Raw genomic sequence first — 24542 nt, forward strand, 5'->3', positions numbered from 1 at the left:
AAAAGAAATGTTATGCCAGCAGAGGGCGCCCGGGCCGTACTAAAGTCACCATTATTCATAAAAATTGGAAAAATGTTAGATGGAATCTGTCGAAAATGAAGAATTCGGTTTTTCTGTTTCGTAGAACTTTAGATGTGTAGTAAATAAATTTATAAATCATAATGATTTAATTTTAAGGCAGTGAAACCATAAAAAAAGGTGGAGAGGGTGATTTGAGTGTGGTAAAGTCATAAGACTTGTGTCATCTGTCTGATTGCTCTTCCTTCAAGATGGCTCCTCCACCGGAGTATGATAAGGAACCGAAAGCCCCAGATAAAAGTGTCACAAATATTTCTACCGACGATTCGAAAGTTTTATACAATCTAGTAAAGGAACAGCAAAATAATTCGGACCATAAGCCTCCCAACGCCGCAGCTAATGCTGATGTTGAGGTAAGTCGACCCCCTTCTGCCATTTTATACATTTGTTAGGCTGTAATGACTTTTCCGGGAATTTATTATCAACTTTATTAATTTTTAATGATGCAACAAACTTTTCTGTTTGTTAATATTGCAATTTAATGTTTGCTTATTTCGTGCATTCGCTAAAATAACTCAGGTGAAAATGGCGAAGGATAAATGTCATATTTATGCATTTGTTCTTATACCTACAACGTTTATGTATAGACGTGTAATTTGTTTTTTTGATTAGTTATCGTTCACACATGTTAATTTATGCTAAAATTGGTTGTGAAAATTCGTCATATTTTCATTATAATTTTTTTTGTAATTTTAAAATATTCGTCTACATGTAAGGCAAAACACCATTCAAATTGAGGTAAGCAGAAATAGTAATTTTTTGATACCCAAGTTAATAGCAAATGAGTGAATAGTGTCAAATACAATGTGTACAAATAGTTTCAAAAAGTTTTGTACATGAAAAGTACAGCATATAAAATATATACACCAATAAATAGTACCTTAAAGAGTTTTATAAATGCATAAAATGCACCATATATATTAATGTACTAACCAACTGTAATATATTTCTTATCCAAATTTCATCAAGATAAATTTGGCCGTTCTGGAGATACATGGTATAAGTAATCCATACATCTATTCAACTTTCACATTTTTTTAATTATAAAGAAATGATTATAATAACTGTTTTTATACTTTTCCGTGTGGAAATTTCATCTTATTCATTATTTTTACTGTATGACTGAATAATTTAAATGTAGGTAGGATATAGGAGGTAGACATTATAGGTAAATATTGTTACCTACATATATATATCACTATCCTTTTTACATAGACAGGCTATAAACTGTAGTTTTTTGTGCATATTTGATATTAGTGTCCATTTTAAACTTCATGGTTTTTATAACATTGATCTATGCAAGAATATTATATGATTGCTGTTGGTTAAATGGCTTGTGTAGATGGTGTGTGATGTGACAAGTGAAATTGATAATAGGACAAGTAAAGAGAAATTGAGAATCTGAAACTGATAGATAAAGACATAAACAAAAATTATGGCAATTTAATATGGATTGCTACAAAAGTATAGACAATTGAAAAGGTATGAGAAAGACCGAAGAAAGTATAGATTCTGTGATAGAGGATATGCACAAGAAAGAAGCAAATTCAGATACAGTATGTACTGTGCTAACTCTTGTAAGGGCATGTAGATGACAATGTAACTCATGGAATACTCTAACAGTCAGTCTTGTCCGCAATATGTGCTAATGTATGAAACTGGAAACAAATATATCCAAACAAGTTATAAAAAACTTTTCTTATCTAAACTTGTTTTGTCATTCACATTATCAATGGACAAAAGTTGTAAATAGTTTAACTCATTAGTGACAATGATAAAATAGAGAGAATTGTTATATTCTGTTTTGTAACTCTATATGTGTTGCAAAGCAAAAGTGAAAATTATATCAAAGTAAATGAAAATTTGTCAAATCCTATTGCTCATATCATCTTCAGCTCGGAAACAAAAAATGTAAGTAGCCTATATATTCTTCCAGGTTATGGTTCTACATCTGTGCCTAATTTTAGCAAATTTGGTATGCAATGTTTCTGAAAGTATGTTCTAACAAACATCCATCCATGCATCCAAACATTTGCATTTATAATATTAGTAAGAAATTGATTTTTTATGTAGACTGACAATCTGTTTTTTTGTACAGTTAGACATATAAAAAATAACCGTTTATTTGAAAGGTATGAAGTTGTGTGTGTGAAGGTTTCTATTAAGAGAGTTATCAAAACAATGTGCCTATAACCCAAAGGAATAGGCAGAGATTACGGATTTCTATTTTCCATGTTCATATCACACCTTTCTCTTCCACATCCATACATTCATACATAACCTCAAGTCGATTTCCAATACTCTTAAGAGTAAAGAGTTTTCACAATATTATAGTAGTTTTTGAGTTTTTTTTAAGAACAAATGAATGATGAAATCTTTCTTAATTAGTGTATTGCATCATTTTTTTTTAATTAGTGGTTAGTTTTGAGGTCAGCTTGTTTGTGTCAAGTTCTCGGAATCTCCTATGACTGGGTCAGCAATGTGATGATTTTTATGTATTTTTGTTGTGAAATTCTTTATAATGCGTAGTTTGCAAAGTAAACATTCCAAGACCTATATTTTTTGATTATTACTTATAATGAAATCTGTGTTTCCTACATATTTGTTATATATTCTGTACCGAGATATTTATTTCATATATTTTATGAAGATAGAATATATTGGATGAAGATTTAAATAAAAAATGTGTGTAATGTTTTCTACACACAGTAGAAGGATTTTTTTTTTCAAATATTAAAATAATTTGGGATTGAAATAATTTAGTGACGTAAAGAGTTTTTGAAGTATCTATATTTGAAAAAATTACTATGGAATCATTAAACTATAAATTTAACTCCCGGACATTATTTTGTAAGGATAATATCAAGATTAAATATGACCACAACATATAGCATTACAGATTAAGCAACAATCATTTTGTCACAAGACATTACGGTCCAATCCTCAGGTAAATGCAATCTGACGCAAACCAACGGCGAATTGTGAGCGACGGAAAGAATTGCCTAAAACACAAAGCGTAACCGAAACATTACATTTGTACCGTTGCAGCGAACATAAAAGTTTTTAGAAAAGACTAACGGTCTCTTAGCGTATCGCGAAACTCAGGTAATGGCTGTAGTCAGACATGTTTAGTGCATTTTATAGAAAAAAAATTTGCTTCTTATGTTAGACTGTAGCTTTTTTCGTATGGATGGGTTCAACGTCCAAGATGGATCTTACTTTTACCCTCCAGTTACAATCCTGGATTCTCCATTGGGTCACAAGATGAAGTTGTTAAACAATATGGTGGTCTAGACCATACGCTTTTACTTATCGTTTTCAGTACCAAATTTAGATCATTCTTTGTAGACTAGGCTAGACTAGTCTGGTCTAGTGTAGGGGTAGGGACAATGGCGCCGTCGCGACGTCGGTCGGTGTTGGCTTACGTGCCGTGAGACGACGGTAACGGAAGCCGACGCGGCCGCATTGTGACCGCATAGTCGTATAGGGTTGCCTACTTCTAAATACTAATAAATATTTAATCATCATCTTACTCAATGTTTCTAAAGTAACAAAAACAAAAATATCGAGACATATTGTAAAAAGTAACCGTTGACCGCTGAACTCTATAGCACTGACATTTGTGTAGACAAATATCTTCGCTTTAAGCTACTGGACACTCCAGTATGTACGGTTTCAGGACGACCATAATCACTAATTTGTCTTTCATTGGATTATTCTTTTATGCGTGAGTACATCTTTAATTAAATGTGGATTTGTTGAATGTGTTTTGGTAACCCTAGTGTTTAGTCACGGTGCAAGACTCCGAGGTTTTGTTGCTCTCTATCAAATCTTTTCACATTTTGGCTATTAACACTGTTATTATTAATTAAATTGCTACTAATAATAAGAATTTTGTTATATCTGTCTTACAAAGTATAAAATTATATTGAATCCGTTATCTTCGAAAATTTGAAGAATTTGAGACAATTTCAAGAGTTCGTCCACTAATTATTTTTTTCACATAATTTATAATATTCATTACCTCTATATTATCTATGCATTTAAGTAATGTTATTTGCTCTATTGTTTATCTATTAATAATTGGCATCGAAATAGAAATTTTAAATCATTTTACTCGACTCAGACAAAGCGTCTTTCTCCAGTGATTCACCAAAACAGCTAATCGCGCGGCTAACATCGCGTTTTATTTTGGTCCGCGCGTCGTTAGCGTGTCGTCCGGCTTGTGATGCCAGCGAGATTGTATTACCAGACTCGATGATTTTACTAACACATTTCCTAGCTAACTCTAGATGCTAACAGTCGAACCCAATAATCGATTCAAAATCCAAAGATTATTGTTACCTTGAGAGTAAAAAAATTTATGATCAAGGTGTTCATTACATTTTTAAATAAGATTTTTAAAATAGTATTGTGTTCCTTTAAAAGTTAAAGAATGTTGGTTAAATTTAAACCAAATATATTAAAAAAATATTAAATTGTTTTTTTTTTTTATTTTGGCCAAATAACATATAGTTACGAAATGTCGTTAAAATCGGTGATAGTTTCAGAGTTTATCTCGGACATACATAGTGACATGAGATGTTTGTTTATATTTATATGTGTAATGCCAGTGCGAAGCTTTACGTCGGAAGGTCGAACGCTAATTTACGTGCAAATGACGAATACCTGATTTATTTGTATGCATGAAATATTAAAGCGTTCCACGTCACGAATGAGTGTTCTGTTCGTGAAGAAATGATGCATCCTATGTTCTACAGATTTAAGTTATTCATAAAGAATATATGTGAAGATTTGGCTACGTAAAAAGAGTAATCAGCTGTTGCCTTTGACTTAGTCCTCGTGCAATTAAATAAACTAAATTATTTATTCTGTAAAAATTTCCGGGACGTCAAGTAGCTTATCCGCTATTCTATGTACTAAATTTGATAGGTCTTTTACTGATAGCTTATTTTTATGCGAGAGTATCTATGCGTATTGTTTTTTTTTTTAAATTCCACGCTGACAAAGTCCCGAAAAACAGTTAGTGTAAAATACATTTCATATTACTTAAGAGATTAGTTGCTAAGTGAATTGTAAACGTGTCAAAATAATTTCTTAGCTGCCTTATCAAATGGCAATTGTAGGTACACGTTTTGTAAACCGCGTTTTACAGTTGTTTGAACTTTTGTTGAATTAGATAACGATTTACCTTATTTCCTCTAATAGAGTTTATATGTTATATATTAATGTTATGAGCCTTACATAACCTAAAAGTTTTAACCTTATTTTTTTCATTTGACATAATACAAAGTATTAATTTAGTTACTAATTTTAAATTACGAATTTAGGCGTTTACTACAATGATATTGTGTTACCCGTAAGATGTATGTTGTTTGGGCGTGTTTTTTTCGACTAAAAATTTACAGTTTGATTTTAAAATATCGGAATTGGTTTTTCTTCGTGTTCCGCGTTGACTTAGCAATGGATGAAATGTGTCCGACAATAGTTTTGATATGTTATTGATTTTGGCGCATGGATCTTCAAAACTTGTGCTGGCTAGTATCCAATACTGCAGGCCATCGTAAAAAAAAAGTTTGGCGCAACAAAGCTGCGCTACTCTAAACCAATACTACGGCAACTCGTCACGATAATAAAATATTACCAGGTACTCTATTTTTACTTTTTTTTCACTTTAGTTGTTGTATGCCAGTATTTTATTTCTACGGTTATGTAGCCTTCTTAGGTGGTCTTACTCCTTCCTCTAAAAATAAGACTCTACCGTCTTTAGCCTATATACGAGACTTGTTGAACTTTAGATACGCGGTAAAATAATATTTCACCACATAAATGTCGCCATTAAAAAGGACAAGGACGTTCAATCGACATTCCTTGCGCTCTGGCCTGGCCGTGACCTGAGCCCAGCATCCGCGGCTCTCGCGTCAATGACGTCAACGTCAGCGTTTCTCGTATCGTGTAGCGTCACGTTTGCGACGTCACGTTTTCAATTACATCTATTTATCAAGGTGCTGACGTCAGAAGGAAGAGTTGGTGGGTGGAAATTGTGGGGGTGGATAGTCAATAACAGTTTTCCTTGTCATGGTTCCCGTAGGTAGCGGCCTAATGGAATTAATGAAGCGACGCCGACATCGAGATTCAATCGTGTCGTACAATAATTGGATTACAGTCTGACACAGTTTTCTCTTTCTGTCAACTGTTTGATGGCTTTTTTTAAGTAATTAATTTTGTATTGTTTTGTAGGTACGTATTTTTTAAACTTTGTTGGTAAAAAAAGTTGGTGTTTGATTTTAATTTAAATAGCGCTAACGTCTCGTAAGGATTTGTTTGGTAAGTGGTTTATAATATCAGTCTGCTATTTTTCTTAATGGATGTTTTACCTCCATTATTGTGCATTGGAGAGTACATTTCTTAAGGATTTAATGAAATAACAGAATCTTATTAATATTATAAATGTGAAATTTTAGATGGATGGATGGATGTTTGTTTGAAGGTATCTTTAGAAAGACTGCATGGATCACGCTAGAATTCGGCTCACTTATATGACATAGTCTGGAAGAACACAAAAGTTACTAATTGAGTTTTTTTTAATTCGATGCGGACAGAGACGCGGGCTTCCGTTAGTTTGGCATAAGCTCCGAGGCTGCTGCCGTTTGAGTACTGTATGAATATTTGAGCGCCAATTTAGCTCTTACGTGATTTCGGCTATGCTAATACTTTTGCTTCTCTATGATATATTTTACACCAAACAATTTTTTCTATACAATCCACGCTGCATGGATTTAGAAATATTTCTTAATCCACGCTGCATGGATTTAGAAATATTTCTTACGTAGGCCTTCCTGTGTTGTATACGTGAATCGTTTAACATATTGTGTTCTATTTAATCTGTATTTGTGTATTAAAAAAACATTTCAACGTTGCCAATAACATGCCAAGTTAATTTACTGCTATAATTTTCAAGAAATTAATATCTTACTTATATTACAAATTGGAATGTTTAGATGGATGGATGGATGGCTCGACTGTTTTTTAAATAATTTGGCACACGTGTAGAACATAGCCTGGAAGAACCCATCGGCTAGTAATTGAGTTTTTTTTATAATCCTGCGCGGAAGGAGTCGCTGGCGAAAGCTAACTTTAGATAAGTTTAGTCATTATGATTCTACCAATAATTTTGGTAGAAATTACAAATGTTTACGAGCTTATCAGATGAGACATTTGTTCGTTTGATGTAGTTGAAAGAAGCACACCGATTTGTGTAAACATTGACCAACACAATTTGATACTTGTACTTGATTCTTGCAACAAAGATAGGTGTTTCATCATATAACATGTGGTGTATTGCCAACCTACAAACCCCAGTGTGAGTCATTGGTGGCGTGACTGCGTTGTGCCAAAATTGGCATTACTAAAGTGCAAAACAAAGTACCGTCCGCAATAACTTTGTCTTGTTTCCATCGACCTCAACTTGATAAAGATCATTTGTACGATGCATTGACCCACATATTGCAGTTTCGAACGGTTGGACGACCGGAGTTTTTAAATTATAGCATTTATTAAGCAATCATACCAACATTTTCATCAACTGCTTAAAGCTCGAAATTTCTAAATATTTCCTATAAAACTCAGATAACTAAAGACATATCTAGATAAACGAGAAAAATATCGACGTCCCTTGGACTCAGGTTCGACTGTATCTTACTATTATTATAAATGCGAATGTTTGGATCGATGTTTTTGAAAGATATCTTCAGAACGTTTCAACGGATCTCGATGAAATTTGGCATGGATGTAGAACATAGTCTGAAAGAATACTTAGGCTATTATTTTTAAATTTCGCGCAGCCGGAGTCGCGGTCAACAGCTAATCCATAAATTTAACAATATCTCATCACTTTATCACAAAATATTTGTGAAATAACTGGAAAAGTGAAATGTCTTAATGGCAGAACATTATAATTTTTCGTTCCTCTGTTTACTTATCGGCTTTGGACCAAGATATATACAGATGTAATTAGCAAGTTAATATGTATGTAGTTGTAGTGGTGCTTCCAGGTTTTCTATTTAATATGTAACTCAGTATCCGAGGGGCTAGACAGTGTGTCTGGCTAGGTTTGAATTGTGACATTTGGCATTGTTCCACGGCTCATCATTTTGCATTGACATACGAAATTCAAATTATATTTCTTCATACGTTCAGGTCAAGAATGAATCTATATTTGTTGTTAAATCTTATTAATATTATAAATGCGAATGTTAAGATGGATGGATGTTTGTCTGCCTGATTTCGCGCGAAGTTTTTTGCGCGGTCCTAACCAACGGTTTCGTGAGCAACAGCTAGTTAATGTATAAATGTTATAAAAACGCTTCTTTTGAGTTGGCACAAGGCAAAAGTTTGTTTCCGAAGAGTCGAGTATAACGCTGCGCTCTTTACGTTTCTTTACTTTCAATACTTTAGGAGTCAATTAATTGAAATAAATCGCATAAATATACAATTGGAAAAATGACATTTTCTTATTTTGATTATAAAAAAAAAACTTCTAAAACACAAGGTTCTTTATAATGAATAATGATGAAACTATTTTATGTTATTTTTCGCATAATCGTAAACTTAACATCATACAATGCGTATAGCATTTTTAATATTTATAAAATTTTATAACACAAGTAATTCAACATTTGAAAACCTTACCTTCAGCTGTATAAGATCAGATAGTTAAACAGCCTTGATATTAGTGATTCAGTATTCAGTCGACTGTAACACGACAATTCTTTATTGATATCACAAATGTAATTACGTTACGACGTTTGAATTTTTCTCGTCTATTACTTGGAAACGTACCTTAAATTTAATTGACTACAAAGTCTAAAACATGATTCCACGACCGAGAAACACATTGTAATTTCTCCCATTCTCGTAAAAACAGAGATAAGAGTATCCTCTTGATTTAGGTGTTTGGACAGTGGAAACACACTTTAAAGAATTTCTACCTTACCATTAGACTAGAATTTAATCTTACTATCTTACTAATACTAAAAATGCAAATGTTTAGATGGATGGATGTTTGTTTGAAGGTATCTCTAGAACGGCGGAACGGATCTCGATGAAATTTGTGCATACATTTAGAACTTAGTCTAGAAGAAGTTATCTCAAAGTTAACCGTGAACCAATGAGATGACGATAAAACGGGAGGGCAATTGTCATCAGCGTGCTTCAATCCACTGATGCTCATATCTTCCAGAGTATGCGATCCTCTGCTGTCGTCCAGCGATATGTATCGCAAGCCACAAGGCCCCCAAAGAATATTTTTTTTATTATAGGCATTAAAGTAACAAAGATATGAATGTTTAACGTTGGAATAGTGTTTATGATATTATGTCAGCCGTGGCCGTCATAATTTCGTGGTCATTAGGTTTGGAGATAAGGCGGTCGGTGTTGGCGAGGCCTCGGTATCGTGATAGGTTTTATCACAACGACCCGGTCAATAAACGCACACTTGTATATTTATACATCGGCTTGTGGCCAACGTACAGATATCAATGTAACTTATGTCATAGATTACAACAATAATTGCAACGACTTTTTGTTGAATGGCGAAACTGAAATTTTAGCTGATTTTTGAAGCTTTATTTAGATTGTTTAAAGTTAATTTTACGCAACCTAACTGTACGAATATTTTAATGAACTTAATTAGGTTCTTAGAAACAATACTTGTTGAATAACATATTACTAGAATAACGGTGCTTTAAGGGATTGACGAGGTTATGAATTTTTTGATAAAGAAAACGTTTTTATTTATTACTAGATGTCGCTCGCGATTTTGTCGTCCTGGAATTAAAATAAAAACTTAATAAGTAGCCTATGTGTTCTTCCAGACTATGTTCTATGTGTGCCAAATTTCATTAAATCCGTTGAGCCGTTCAGGAGATACCTTCAAACAAACATCCAGCCATCCATCTAAACGTTCGCGTTTTTAATATTAGTAAGATTTTTGATGTCGATATTTTATGTTGTGATGGCAAGAACCTTTGTATTGTTTCAATCTTATTAAGTGTTCAAATATTCACCACATGGTTGCTTTTGCCATAATTCTCTGAGGTGTCCGAATTCTTCTAACCTCCAGCTTGTCTCGTTTTTGAGTATGTAATTTGTACACTACGTCAACTATTATGTGTTTTGTGCCGTTGCAATACTGCCTGTAACACTTTGGGGAAGAATATGAATCGAATGAAATCTTATTCGTCAAAATCGATTCACTCGTTTACGCTTCAGGTGGTTACAATGGAACTTACAAATCTACAGACCTAAAACATTTTACCCTCCAAGCGGTCGGTTAAAAGTGCTTTGTTATGCTTTACGTTGCGTAAAAACTTTTGGGATCGATGTGTTTGGAGCACGTGCTTTACGACAACGCAAGTGTACGAGCACATGTCGGAACACGTGCTCTCGGATAATGTTTCTAATGTACAACACGTTTGCAACACGAGCAAATTAAATGAACGTCGCGGTGTACTGTCTGATGAATTACGTGAAGTTTGTAATTGTACTCATGCCAAATATTATCTGACCCAACGTCACTCTACTACAATAGTGTTTATTCATCGCAATGTCACTGTTCATGTTGACTTTCACTTTTCGGGATTACTTGAATAGAGTCCAAATGAAGACAACGTCTTAATGTGAATCATATATAGATGGTTTTCTTGTATTTGAACTATAAGATACAAGGTTCGATTCCAATCCATAAACGTCATTGTTCATTAAATCAATCCTGCACGGCATGACGTGAAACTCACTCGTTGGCAACGCGTTGACGACGGGTGAGCGAGATATATAAGGCGAGAGGAAAAACAATATGTCCGACTCGCTTGTCACGTTATTTTTTGATATAAGCATAATTATAAAATGTGAATAACTTCTTGTTCCAGAACAACAAGCACGTGGGGGCGCTGGACGACGGACAGTTGCGCGCCTTGCTGGACGAGGCCATAGCGTACAAACGGCCCAAAGACCGCGAGGGCAAGAGCAGTCTATTCAAGGTGATATGTCCATTTGCCCCACAAATTTCTATTTTAGTCATGTCTCCAATAATAACTGTGGTCATCTTACAGTGTGTTTGATCCATATATTTGTTCGTTACAGGAGCTACTTGAGGAGGTGGAGCAGGACGAGCAGGCTTGCGAGGCGGCGGCGCGCAGTGTGACAGGGCGGCGAGGCGCTCGTGGCAGCGGGGCAAGTGGGGGCGGTGGTGGCGGGGGCGGGTCGCACGGGCGGCGCGCGCTGCCGCACTCCAACTCGCTGCAGGACCTGATGGCGGCCGCTCTCGCCGCAGAGCAGCCGCGCCAGCGTGCGCATGCGCACCCCCCGCCCGCCTCGGTATCTGCGCGCGCGCACCACGGTGGCAGCCTGCCCTCCGGCGTTGATACTTGTAAGCACGAAATATCTACCATATGAGTTACTTTTAGTGTTTAGATTTGTAAATTACATTTAAAGTTTTGTCGAAAGTTACTAAATACAAAACCGAGTATGCCTTATACTTTTAAAAACAGTGATGTGATGATTCCATACCAGTGCTATGTTTACAGCATTCATGCTGAGCGAGGAGCCGACTCGCGGCGGCTACCTGGCCACAGTAAGATGTGTCAACCCGCCGCCGCTCGCCGAGCGCCGCGTCTCCGCCAGTGACGCCAACGGCCCCGCCGAGCTCGAGCACCTTAACAGGTAAACTATAGACAACAGAGCATGGTATACCAGTAGACCATAGAGTAAAGACTTAGACCAAAGAGTACACAAATAAACCATAGATTAGCTGACAAATTGTCACATTGTGTTCAATTACATAGTAAATCTGAATTTAAAGTCATACTCATAGATGGTAAAATTCATGCCCTATTTGTGAATGTATATGACATGAAATGTTAATATCATCTAAATGTTATCATATACAGGGTGTCTCAAAAGGTTACGTACAGTCAGCGTCATATAGATCGTAACAGACAAGATATGCAAATATATAGGTACATCAAAAGTAATCAATTATATCGGTACAACAAAAGTCCTCAAAATAATAGATACATTCACCCTGCTCAAATACATCGGTACATACACAGCGTCAAATATATGAGTACATGCAAGATGCTCATAAATATCGTAGCAGCCACAGCGTCATAAGTAACGAAGCAGTCAAGGTGCGCAAAAATATCGGTACATTTGACAAAATTGAACTCTATCTCTATATACTTGTGATACAATTTGGAATAAACTACTTCTGTTACATTCATTTGACACTTTGCATCAAACCATTTTTCAAAATTTACTAAAAGTGTTCGACGCGGATGACAGATATTAGGTAGATAAAACCAACATCAAATTAAGTTTGTCATCATATATGCTAGTTTGGTCTCGTGGCCTTACCGTTCGCCGCCGTTGGTGCGTAAGTTCGGCGGTTCAAATCCCAAGCAACTATTTTTTTTTGATATTTAAACTTTTTAATTTTAATATCGAAGCACATTTAATTAAACTCTATCGCCGTAGTTATTAGGTACTTTTTGATATTGCCTTGGACTAATGAGTTTGACCGTTAAAGTACTTTTCTATTTCAAAAAAAAATGAAGGAGATAAAGCGATGCTATTGACATGTAATTTGTTTATTACTCATGTTTGTTAAACTTGTACCGGTAAAAATAACACTTTTACTTTTACCTTTACTGATACTGATTATATTTAAGAAACAAAGAAAAAAAACTGAATGTCAATATCCAAACTACATCAAATTTTTGGTAGATTGCAATAAACATTCCAGTGTGCGTGGGCGCGCACACATATGTAGATAACACTTGTACGTATAGTTTCCGCGCGTACCATTCTTAAAACCCGCAAAGACAATCCACGCTCCGCCCACTCACTTCACCCGCGATGGTCTGACCTAATTGTTGTTAACTTTATTTAGATTTCTTTCTACCCGACAGCGAAAATTATAAAAAAAAATTGTCGAGCAAAATTTTACATTACCAAATTTTTACTGGTTATGAAAAAATAACCCCGTGATTGATAAAATGAAAAAAAAAAGTAGCCTGAGATTCGAACCGGTAAACTTACATATTACGGCAAACATACTAGAATACTGCGCCAAACTAGTATATATTGTGACAAGGCAAAATTTGATATTAGTTATTACGTATCTGTCATATTCGGCGTGACAAACTTTTATAATATATTTAAGCGTTATGACAGGAGAACAAAAATATTGGGTTGCCCAGTAAGTTCGTGCCGCTTTATAAGGAAAATTGAAACCCTGTTCTCTTAAATTTTTGGAAATGTTTTTAAATTATATTGGTACGACTCTATACCTAAAACTTCTTTTATTTTTGGCTAAAATTTAAAAAAATTGTTTTTATCTCAACCAATGAAATGAAATTATTCACAATATAGAAATTTTTGTGACGTTTGATAATGGTGGAAATCCGAAAATGAATCCACTTCAGCTACAGTCTATTGTAAACTTTATATCGAAAATCAGAACGAACTTTCCGGACAACCCATAATGTTAATACAAAGTGTCAAATGAATGTAACAGAAGTAGTTTATTCCAAATTGTATCACAAGTATATAGAGATAGAGTTCAATTTTGTCAAATGTACCGATATTTTTGCGCACCTTGACTGCTTCGTTACTTATGACGATATTTATGAGCATCTTGCATGTACTCATATATTTGACGCTGTGTATGTACCGATGTATTTGAGCAGGGTGAATGTATCTATTATTTTGAGGACTTTTGTTGTACCGATATAATTGATTACTTTTGATGTACCTATATATTTGCATATCTTGTCTGTGACGATCTATATGACGCTGACTGTACATAGGAATGGGGATGATAGGAGTGGTCACAAGGGTCATCAGAAAAATAAAATAAAAATTCCCTTCTGGGTGTTAAAAAAAATAAATGGCATTTTTTAAAAACTTAAAATTTTTACACCTTCTGTATTTTTTTTAACACCCAGAAGGGAATTTTTATTTTATTTTTCTGGTGACCCTTGTGACCTCCCTATCATCCCCCTTCCTATGAACGTAACCTTTTGGGACATCCTGTATATGTCATTCCACATGTCATCATTACTTTCGATTCAATCATTATCATGGAAATTATCATCAGCAAAGTAGTCGAATGCTAATTCAGTACAAAAACATATCACATGTGAGAGTTTATCATGATCATATTTTTATATCTAAATTGTCTAATTATTTTCTTATTATTATTTGAAATTATTCCACAAAAAAGGTAATATAGTTTTATAGTTATGTTTGTTAATAAATAGGTATACAGTGCAAGTGAACAGTGAACAAGTGTAGTGTTTCGCGATAGTCTTCACACCTGATAGTGTTTTTATTAAGCAGTTATGTGACGTTCAGTCGTAATTTGATAGTTTGGTCGCTATAACCGACGTCAATTCTTAATTTATCTTGCAAGCTAGACAGGAAGCAAAGTATTTTTTTTAATTAGATTTTTGGTCTTTGATAACATTGTCTATGGCATTATCGTCAGATTTTTACATATTTTCTGATAAAACTAACCTGAATGTAGCTCGTCGAAGCAGTTTAATTTAAAAAAAATATCTGCTTTAAATATTGTATGTATGAAAGTGATGACTAATCTAATTAAGATACAATATTCTTTCTTATTGTTTTTTAATTAAAATCAATTAATATTGATAAAAAAAAAACAATCTGGTCATCGAGTAATTTTTAAGTGTCTGGTAACATAAATTAATTCATAATAATAATTATTGTCTGGTGTTTAACCAATAATCATATATCAAACTAAATTTTCGTTAATATTTGATAAAAAAAATATCAAAACGTGTCGCTTCTCCGTAGACGGAGTAAGCCGATGTTCCCGGTTACGTACACTGCACGCGCGACACTCGAGATCGGCAGCGGCAGCGTGTGCTCCGGCCGCGCCGTCACCACCACCACGCCGTCCAACCAGGTGCGTACCCCGCCCCGCCCACCACTACATCCCGCCCCAAGTCACGCCCCACACCACGCCCCAGCAGACAACAGGACGCAGAGGCTCATGGACGCCCTCGCACCTAAACCACAGAGCCCCACAGCAACCAGTGCGCCCACTGAACACCTTCGCAGTCTCTCTACATCTCCGCACCGCGCTCTGGTGGACGCATTCGAACCTAAAACAAATTCTAACCCCGATGATAAGGAAGCGAAGATCAAAGAGTGTGAAACTATTCGTGATTTGCACCAATCTTCAAATATCGTACTCATGGAAGCATTTAAACCTAAGTCAAATAATGCAAGTAATAAGTCAACTGAAGTCGCTTCAACTCCATACCAAAAAGATGTTCTCATGGATAACCTCAAATCGAACACAAATATTGAACCCCCGGGAATGGAGGAGGAATGTAGTACATCTTATAACCGCAGTATGTCCCAATCATTACATGGAAGCTCATCGAATTCAAACGAATCTCTAAGAAAGAATCCTTTAGAAGTCGCAAATTCAGAAATGTGGATAAAAAACGTTAACAACTGGTACGATGGATTACATAGTTATTTTGGTCCAAATGATATTCTAATAAATCGGAATAATACACATCAAGATCAACGCTTAAATGAATGCAGTAACATTGATAATAATATACAAGTAAATTATAATTATGAAGAAAACCCTTCGAATCCATTTTTAGATCTCAATCAAGTTATGCAAAAGTCTAAAATGAAACGACAAGAAACGTACAGAGAAAATAAAGATGCAGTAATCAAACAATATACGAGAAAATCTCATCCATTTATCTCATGTTCAACTAAAAACAAAACAGATTTAACACAGAAATACACTGAAATGAAGAAAACTCTAGTAGTACCAACTCTAGCTAATCATAATAATCCAAGAAATTTTAGGAATACGACAATAGGTAATATTGAAGAAGAATATTATGAAAAAACGAACAAATCAATAAATAATGGCGATAAAGAAAATAATCAAGAGGAAAAGTTTAAAAAACATAATTTGAATTTAGAAGTAAATGATGATGAAGAAAAATCGCCAATTGCTTCCAAATCCGAAGATAAAAAAGATTACGAAATGAAAGACATGTCAAAACTATCTTTGATTACTTCTGAGAATAATACTGAAATTGAATTACTAGATTTTGCAAATCGTATAACAAATGAAACAAATTCATTTTCAAAATTCGTTGAAGAACAACGCAACTTTTTTAAGAAATTAGAATACAATAATAATACAATAACACCAAAATCGAATGATATCGAATCAAAAATAGAAGCTGTCAAAGATAAAGAAAATCAAAGATTACGTAGTGAAGAAGATAAAGATTGTAAAATTAAAAGTCATACAAAAACGGACAAGGTAATTTGGTTAATTGACAATAAATCAGAAATAAATTATCATCCAATGCTTTTAGACGATATAATATTAACTAAATCTAATAGTGATGGCCTATCTACTAACAATACAGCTTTAAAAGATGAGAAAAGTGAAAAAGATAGTACTGAAAAATTACAACTATCAATCACTAACACAGAACAGATAGCAAATGATAAAAAGGCAAAGAGAACAGCACTTACAATGCTACTACTCAAAAATCTGTTCGAAAAAGACCAGTCTATCTCTGGAATAGAATTGAATGTGAAAGAGGTAGGATTTCAGACATTTCGCACCTTTATTCCAATAACGTCACTAAACGAAGTTTTATGATAAATTGATTTTAAATTCATGTATTTATTAAAAACACATCAGATGTAGTTTGAATTTCGAATACATTGTGTTGGCTTACGGTTTGGTAGTGTAGATATACCATCGATCGACTAGAGGCAAAAGTCTATTGACATCTTTTGTGATAGTACTAGCTGTGGCCCGCGATGCCATCTGCGCGGGAAAAAACTTAATTAGTAGCCTATGTGTTCTTCCACACTATGCTCTACATCTATGGCAAATTTCAGCGACATCCGTGCCGTTCTGGAAATACGTAGTAACATCCAAACTTTAGCATTTATAATATTAGTATGACCAAAGACTGTAAAAAGTGAATAGAGGTTTGCCATAGACAATTTTTTTGTGGTTGCTATTTTATAAACGACGGACATTTCGTGACGGTATTGGAATAATGGTGCGTTAATTGAGATACGGCCATTGTCGAGTATGGTTAGCATTGTGTCTCTGCAGGTGGATGCGGCGATACCGTTCAGCTGCATCACAACCCCGGAGGTTGTGGCCAGCTGTAACACCACGCCCGCGCACCCCGCGCACCCCGCGCTACCCGCACTCGCAGTCGACCCCAAGGTGACCACCAACCCGACTATCTCTCTCACACTGTAGGGTTGTTGATGAACTATCGATATCGATATATCATGTATCGATATTTGCAACATCGATTTTTTCATATGTCGAATAATTTTCAATACGTCAAAAAATCTGTCGATATGTCAAAAACATTTTTTTTTCAATATATGGATAGATATATTTATTTTTATGTTTTCAAAAGACGATATTTCGTATATCAGTCAAGTTTTTTTCTAAAACTATAGGAAAGTTTAAGAAGTTAGTATTTAAAAAGAATATTAAAAAGTATAGGTTAATAATGGTATCGATATTTCATCAACAGTCCTAAGTAAGGTGTGCGCGCTGTGCTTATAACCATTTGCATACTTTCAAACGCTTTTTAACATTTATTTATACTAATTCTGTAGTGGGTCTTTGATAACCATGCAGTGAATGTAACCGGAAAAATGTACTATGCTTTAACTTTATACGTAACATGTCATACTAAGGCGTTTTATAATATCAAACAGAAAGGTGTAACGTAACATGTTACTTAAAGAGGTAACACAAATACAGGATCTTCAATTTGCATCAAGAAACAAAAGACATTACAAAAATGTTTGAAAAATCATGAATTTCGCTTAAGTTCGTGAATATTGAAATATTACACTACTAGCTGTCGCCCGCGACTACGCTCGCGCGTTATTAAAAAAAAGATAGCCGATTCTCAGAGCTACTAAATATGCATATATAATTTTATAAAAATCAATCAAGCCGTTTCTGAGGATTATGGTAACTAACATTGTGATAGGATATATATAAAAGAAAGTCTTATATAGAAAGGATATATAGAAAAGAAATATAATAAATGCGAATGTTCAGATGGATGTGGTGTGGATAGATGGATGGACGGGCTACACTAATTAAGTTTTTTATATATGCTCGCGGACGGAGTCGCGGATGACAGCTAGTTTTATATATAAGATTATAAACATTAAAATAACTATACTAATTGTTAAAAGAGGTCTTACTTAAGCTGTTTGACTACATGAGACAACAATTAAGTACATACAATTAATATATAAGGAAAACATAACAATATTTTGGAGTCGTTCTGGGGGATTAGACAAAGTGCATTCGCTTCGAAGCGATTCCATAACGAATTTCAAAAATGTATTGAAATTGACACGCGACAATCACACGACTATAGAGCGTCGGTGGCTCAGTGGTCAAGCACTTGACTTGCAATCTGCAGGTCCTGGGTTCGAATCCCGCAATGTACCAATGTGTTTTTCGATTTCCGATTAACATATGTACATTTATCCGACGTTCTTACGGTGAAGGAAAAAAAACATCGTGATGCAACTTGCACATATCTGAGAAGAAATTCAAAGATATGTGTGAAGTCAACCGACCCGCACTTGGCCAGCGTAGTTGATTATGGCCTAATCACCCTTAACTTAGGGTAGGCTCCGAGCCCCTCGGTGGGTACGTATAGTGAGCTGATGATGATGAATCACACGACTTATCGAAAGTTGTCAGTTGTATATTTTTGAAGTTCGCTATAGAATCGCTTCGGAGCGAATGCATTATGTCTAATCTCGCTGATGAGAAATATTGAGAAATGTTCTTCTTTAATCATGCGTACCATTTTGCATCTTGTCAATGAAAGCATGTCGGTGTTGCTAACTTGTGGTAGTTAAGTGGTGTCGGTTATAACTATCGTTTGTTTGTGTGACATAAAGTCAATCTGTGTGAGAATTTACAGGTTAGAATTAAAATTAGCGTGATAAGTGACATTATTTTGGTGACAACTTTGTCATATGACTAGTTATAGTAAAATTAAGGTTTGCATAATAACCGTACAGAGTCCAAGTTTTTTTTATAGCTTAGGAATATGTTCTTGGTAAGTCATGACCAGTGGCTTATAATCTTACAATAGCGTACATGATTATACCGAACCCAAAGCTGCAGAATGTTTAGTGAATTATGTGGATAGCCAAATTGTATGGAATAGGTGTGCCAGGCCCGTGCCTAATCTAACTCAAGGGCATGAGTTGTTCGTAAAGCAGTTTCAGTTGGGTCTTACGTATATCATTGTACGTTGAGTCGACTCTAGTCACTGACCTCTATAGACAGAAAAGGTCGGGATGTTGCTTGGAAATGCCACTGTTTGTGTCGTTCCGAATAAAAAGCGCCTATTTATGTTATTGACAGTTAATTCTATCTGTACTTTTACTTTAAATTAAGATCAACGCTTAAAAGGCGCTTAAATAGGCACACAAAACCATGTCTTATAGCATGTCCACGTATTGAGGTCAGTGGATCTAGAGCATAGTTTATCTTGGGCTCTGTACGGTGTGCCGTGTGCCGTGCGCCGGGCGCTTGCAGCCGCTGCAGCTGGGCTCGTGCTACCGCGCGGTGTCGTGCCTCACTGGCGAGCCGCTCCCCGACGCGACCGTCAGCGCCGCGCCTACTGCGCCCACCGCGCCCACCGCACCGCCCGCCGCGCCCACACACGAACAGGTACACACAATTTGAACCTTGTGTATGTATGCAATATGGTATATATTGGTATAACTCGCAAACCGAGCTATTGGTGTCGGTGTGTGTGTCGGGTGCTGGAATATGTTACGGAGCTTTTTTAAACGACGTTAGATTATAAACTGGCAATAAAATATAAAAGAAAGTAAAAGTAACCCTTTCGCTGCTAGGAGGTGGCTATAGTCATCTAGCTTTATGTTTATCAAGTAACACTGACATGCTTTCATCAAAGTCCTCAAATGAAAATAGCGGCAAATGTTATAGAATTTTTTTTAATGATAATTGTGCGATGTTACTGTGTTTATGGGAAAATTAATGTTGTCTATGAAATGTTATGCTTATAGTTTTTATATGTTCAGAAAGTGTGCAAATGGTTATTAGTAAATAATGTTATTTGTAACTTTTCATATATACTCGTTGTGTATTTATTTAATATGTATTTATGTATATTGTAGTGTGCTTTGCTTCAAATACTATACTAAAAAAAAATGTCTAAAGTTCTATTTATTTTTTTACGATGTGAATTTTATTATAACAACATCGTTTCTAAATGTTTAATTTTAAAATTTTTTAATTTATTTGTTGTAAATTATCACGATCAGCCTCGCAGCGTGATATCTAGCAGTCTGAACGGGCTGCCGCTAACGAGGTCGGGCTTCGCCACCGGCGCCTCCGCCTCCGCCGACGAAAGTAAGGTGCGTTGTACTGATACATTTGTATAGCGGATTTACTTGCTTGTGTGCTAGTCACTAAAAATAATAAATACATAAAACGATTTCAGAAATCGCTAGACGAAAACGGCAACTCAGTCCAGGGTTTCAGCTCACCGCTGTCCGGATCTAGTCACAATAAGAAGCCGCGGAGGAAAAAGTCCTCCAAGAACGAAACCGTCATCAAGTCACAGGAGATCGACGGCTATCAGGGGAACAAGGATCTGAACGAAGTGCTGCGCTTTATCGAGTCCAACGCGGAGAGCGCCCGCTCACATAAGGTGCGCGCCAAGCACAAGGACGACGATGACAAGGGCAAGAAGCGCTCCACCGAGCGCCGAAAGGACAAGGAGAGCAAAGTAAAGCGCGCCTCGTCGCTCGAGGAGCTGTCGCGCACCACGCTCGCCGATCTCACCGACCACACAGACAAGCCCGCGCCGCGCCCCGAGCCCGCCAAGCCCAAGCCCGAGCGCCGCTCCTGGGGCGAGGACTTCGCAGACAACGCCGCCGCCGCCGCCGCCTCCGCCGCACTCGAGCTCACAGACTTCCAGACCGTCACCAAGAAGCGCAAACCGCGCCGCCGCACTGACGAGCCCGAGCCGCCGCGCCGCGCGCGCCCCCCCGCCCCGCCTTCCGACCGCAGCAACGACTCCAACGACGACATGGACTCCGTGCACTCGCTGCACTCGTTGCCCGCAGACGCGCCACCCGCGCGCCCCGCGCCCCCACACCCGCACGCCTCCTATGCCGACATCGCGCGCACGCGCCACAACATCCCCGACCTCATCGAGTCCTGCAACTTCTACGAGACCGAGGTGGGCGGCGAGCAGACGCGCACCGAGCCCGCGCCCGCCGCCGCCCCGCCCGCACCCGACGACTACCCCTCGCTGGAGGTGCTCGAGGCGCGCAAGAAACGCGACAAACCGCGCCCCGCCCGCAAGGAGCGCAACGAGGGCGACGCGCCCGCGCCAGACGTCGTGTCCGACCGCCGGCCCGCCGTCATCCTGCTGGACCGCGCGTCGCGTCCCCACGACATGGACGGCGTCACCTTCGGCTTCGACATCAACGAGCAGCTGGTGGGTGCGCGCCGGCCGCGCTGCGACCTGGTGCGCGACGCGCTCGAGGGCGCCGTGCCGGTGCCGGTGCGCGCCGGCCCGCTGCGCTACCTGCCGCCGCCGCCGCCCCCGCCCGCGCACCAACACACGCATCTGCTGCAGATCGTCGACTACGTAGGCGGAGGTCAGTCTTACAACGTAATTTCAAACATCAACTTGCAATTTTACTTCTAGATACTTCTAGTTGCTTCTTTGATCTTTGATCTATCAAATATCCATTGAAAACAGCTTTGGGATCAAACTCTGTTAGTAGAACTTTCTAGTACTGTATTGTTTTGTTTAAAATATAATCATATGTAATTGTATGTTGTTTGCAGCGTGGGAGGACGTGGTGCGGTGCGGCGGCGGCAAGGTGCGCTACTTCAGCGAGTAGCCCGCGCTTGCGCTGCGCAGTGAAAGTGTTCAGTGCTAGTGAACTCCGTACTGTCTATAACAGATATAAGATAAACGCTTACGGATGAGTGCGCGTCGGATATCGCCGCTTATATTTTTATTATAGTGAATAAATGAATCGATTCCGAACGGTAATGGTGACTTTGGTCAGGAAGTGTTCCTAGTGCGTGTTCAGAACATTTTGTGAACGATGCAGATGTTTCGACGTTCGTCGCGCGATGTGAATGTGATCGCAGTGTTAATGTTCTCTTTCTAAGTGAATTTCGAAGCTTCGAAGTGGATTGTCTCGCTCTAATACTCTGTGGAGTCCATGTTAGCGTTTTCGCTGTGATTAAAAAAAGTTTTGCGCTATGTATATAAAAGGACTAGAGCTTACGTGGGCATTTAACTATCACATTTGCACCTATATGTAAAGAAAAAAATGAAAAAAACAAGAGATTGCGATCCTACCTGCAATTGTTTTGTCTTGAGGACGCTTTATTTATTTGTTTGGTGTATGAAAAATGGCCTGGTACATAGCCCGTGTTGTATGGTAAATAAAACATGTATTTTGTCTGTGCATTTCCTTTTGAAGTTTTTTAAACTGCCGTTAGAAGCTAGCTTGTTTAATTGACATGACTGGATTGAATATGTTCTCTCTTTGATAGGTTGTTGAGACTGTGAATTTTCATTGCCAAAAGTTTAACAAAGATACATTATTGTCTTTGTTAAGTCTATGAAAAGGATGAAAATATGTTTTTGTTCAGATGTTTTGGCAATGGAAACTCAGAGATATGAAACAAGTCTATGTATCAGGTCAATGTACAAGTAGCCCATTGTGACAATAACATCCATTGGGTTGGTAACAATTTTGTTTCTGTTAATGTTTATAATGCTTGAGTTTTGTTATTTAATCACATATAATAGATTTCTTTCTCTAATCAGCTACTCACTTCTTAATTTGTTATGTAATTTTTAAGTTTTACTGCTGCAAATTGTATATAAGATATAAATAAGACCCCATGTTCTATACGACAGTGTTGTACTCTGTTAAACAAGTGTGATGGACTCTTACAACAAAATGTTATTTAAATTATGTTCAGTAAGAGTTTGGAGGGATTCCTAATGTTTTAACCATTTATCGTGGCCTATCTTACATCTTTGCCTTATTTATATCATCACATTTCAGCAAACACAATGCCAAGTAATAATCAAATTGAAAATGTTACTATAACATTATTTTTATACTTCTAAATGAGATTTGGTGTAATTTATAAACAATTAGATATCAATATTGGCAATTTTAGTTTGTTTGCAAAAATATTTGCGTACAACACCGTTTGCAAAAATACTTATCTCGAAATTTTGCCATTATTCAAGAACGAAGTTCAGAAGAGCTAAATAAGCTGTCAAGATTTATAAAATATATTGCATCAGTTCATTGACCTCTATATACTGGATAGTCTACAGGTCATGCTGTTTAGTGAAAATTTCATTTTCCCTGTTTTGACTCTAAAGTCAGGTAGTAGCTGGAAAAGCTGTCCAGCCGCTATAGAGGTCAATGCATCAGTCGCAATCTCAATGACCAAACTGAGATTTATTGTAATGTATAATATTTTTCAAATATCATGGTGGCTCAAGGTCAGCTGCGTCGTCCTCAACCCATGGTGGGTTGAGGACGACGCAGCCGACCTTAGCACCCCGCTACACTTAACATTGTGTTCTGCGATGCAACTAGTGCGACGTTCTGAGTGGCCATGATATTTGAAAAATTACACTCTTTAAGCTGCAGTATATATCAAATTATAAATGGTGCTTAAACTCAGACACATAATTGGTGTATTAAAAATAAAACAAATTTTTCTGCCTCGGTTAATGGGCATATCTATTTTCGAATGTTATATAAAAGGGAATATTATTGGCTTTAAGAAAAAAAACTTTGATGAATGTGAACCAATGTCTAAAATTATTCTATACTATTTACTATAAAATTTGGTTAATATTTTATTCGCTCTCTGATTTAAAAATTTTGATTGTCGTAAAGTCTTTGTACATTCAACAAAAAACCTATTTTAATTGTTTAAAATTTTGAATATGTTTATTTTCTCGTTTGGTCTTCCCGATTACTTCCTATGTTTATAAAAAAAACTGATGCAAGATTTATTTTTTTTATGAATTTTTTCTTCGGATAAAAAAAAAATCAAGCTACAAAAAGTTGTAAGATTTGTATATTCGCTTGTGAAATGAAGAATGCAGAGTTAAGAGAGAGTTATGGACATAAGTTAGTCCAAAGCTAGTCGAGAAACAAAAAAAAAACTAAAAACTTGTTCTATGAAAAAATTATAAAAACATTTCGATTTAAAGTCTAGGTGTATTTTTAATATAATTTTCTTATGACTGCTATGTTCGTATTGTTAAGAT

At 36.6% G+C, this 24542-nt stretch overlaps 1 protein-coding gene across 3 annotated transcripts; it reads left to right on the forward strand.

Moving 5' to 3' along the window:
• LOC106117577 (actin cytoskeleton-regulatory complex protein PAN1) lies at window positions 1-23780 on the forward strand. 3 transcript variants are annotated; one of them, XM_013311940.1, is made up of 10 exons: window positions 1-431; window positions 11007-11117; window positions 11221-11506; window positions 11664-11799; window positions 14959-16756; window positions 17285-17401; window positions 19772-19906; window positions 20527-20619; window positions 20706-21873; window positions 22067-23780. In XM_013311940.1, exons 1-10 carry the CDS (start codon window positions 270-272, stop codon window positions 22120-22122), a joined length of 4062 nt encoding a protein of 1353 aa, XP_013167394.1. In that variant the 5' UTR covers window positions 1-269; the 3' UTR covers window positions 22123-23780. The 3 variants fall into 3 exon arrangements, with proteins under 3 accessions (XP_013167394.1, XP_013167395.1, XP_013167396.1); XM_013311942.1 differs by having other exon boundaries at window positions 5-431; window positions 14959-15070; XM_013311941.1 differs by lacking the exon at window positions 19772-19906.
• Window positions 23781-24542: the final 762 nt, after the last annotated feature.

This window comes from Papilio xuthus, unplaced genomic scaffold (genome assembly GCF_000836235.2).
Source record: "Papilio xuthus unplaced genomic scaffold, Pxut_1.1 DF827679.1, whole genome shotgun sequence".
Lineage (NCBI taxonomy): Eukaryota > Metazoa > Arthropoda > Insecta > Lepidoptera > Papilionidae > Papilio > Papilio xuthus.

Coding starts and splice junctions, on each gene's coding strand:
- LOC106117577 (XM_013311940.1), top strand. CDS start 270: ATGGCTCCTCCACCGGAGTATGATAAGGAACCGAAAGCCCCAGATAAA. Junction 11,507..11,663: donor GCCCTCCGGCGTTGATACTT/GTAAGCACGAAA, acceptor CTATGTTTACAG/CATTCATGCTGAGCGAGGAG. Junction 20,620..20,705: donor CCTCCGCCGACGAAAGTAAG/GTGCGTTGTACT, acceptor AAACGATTTCAG/AAATCGCTAGACGAAAACGG.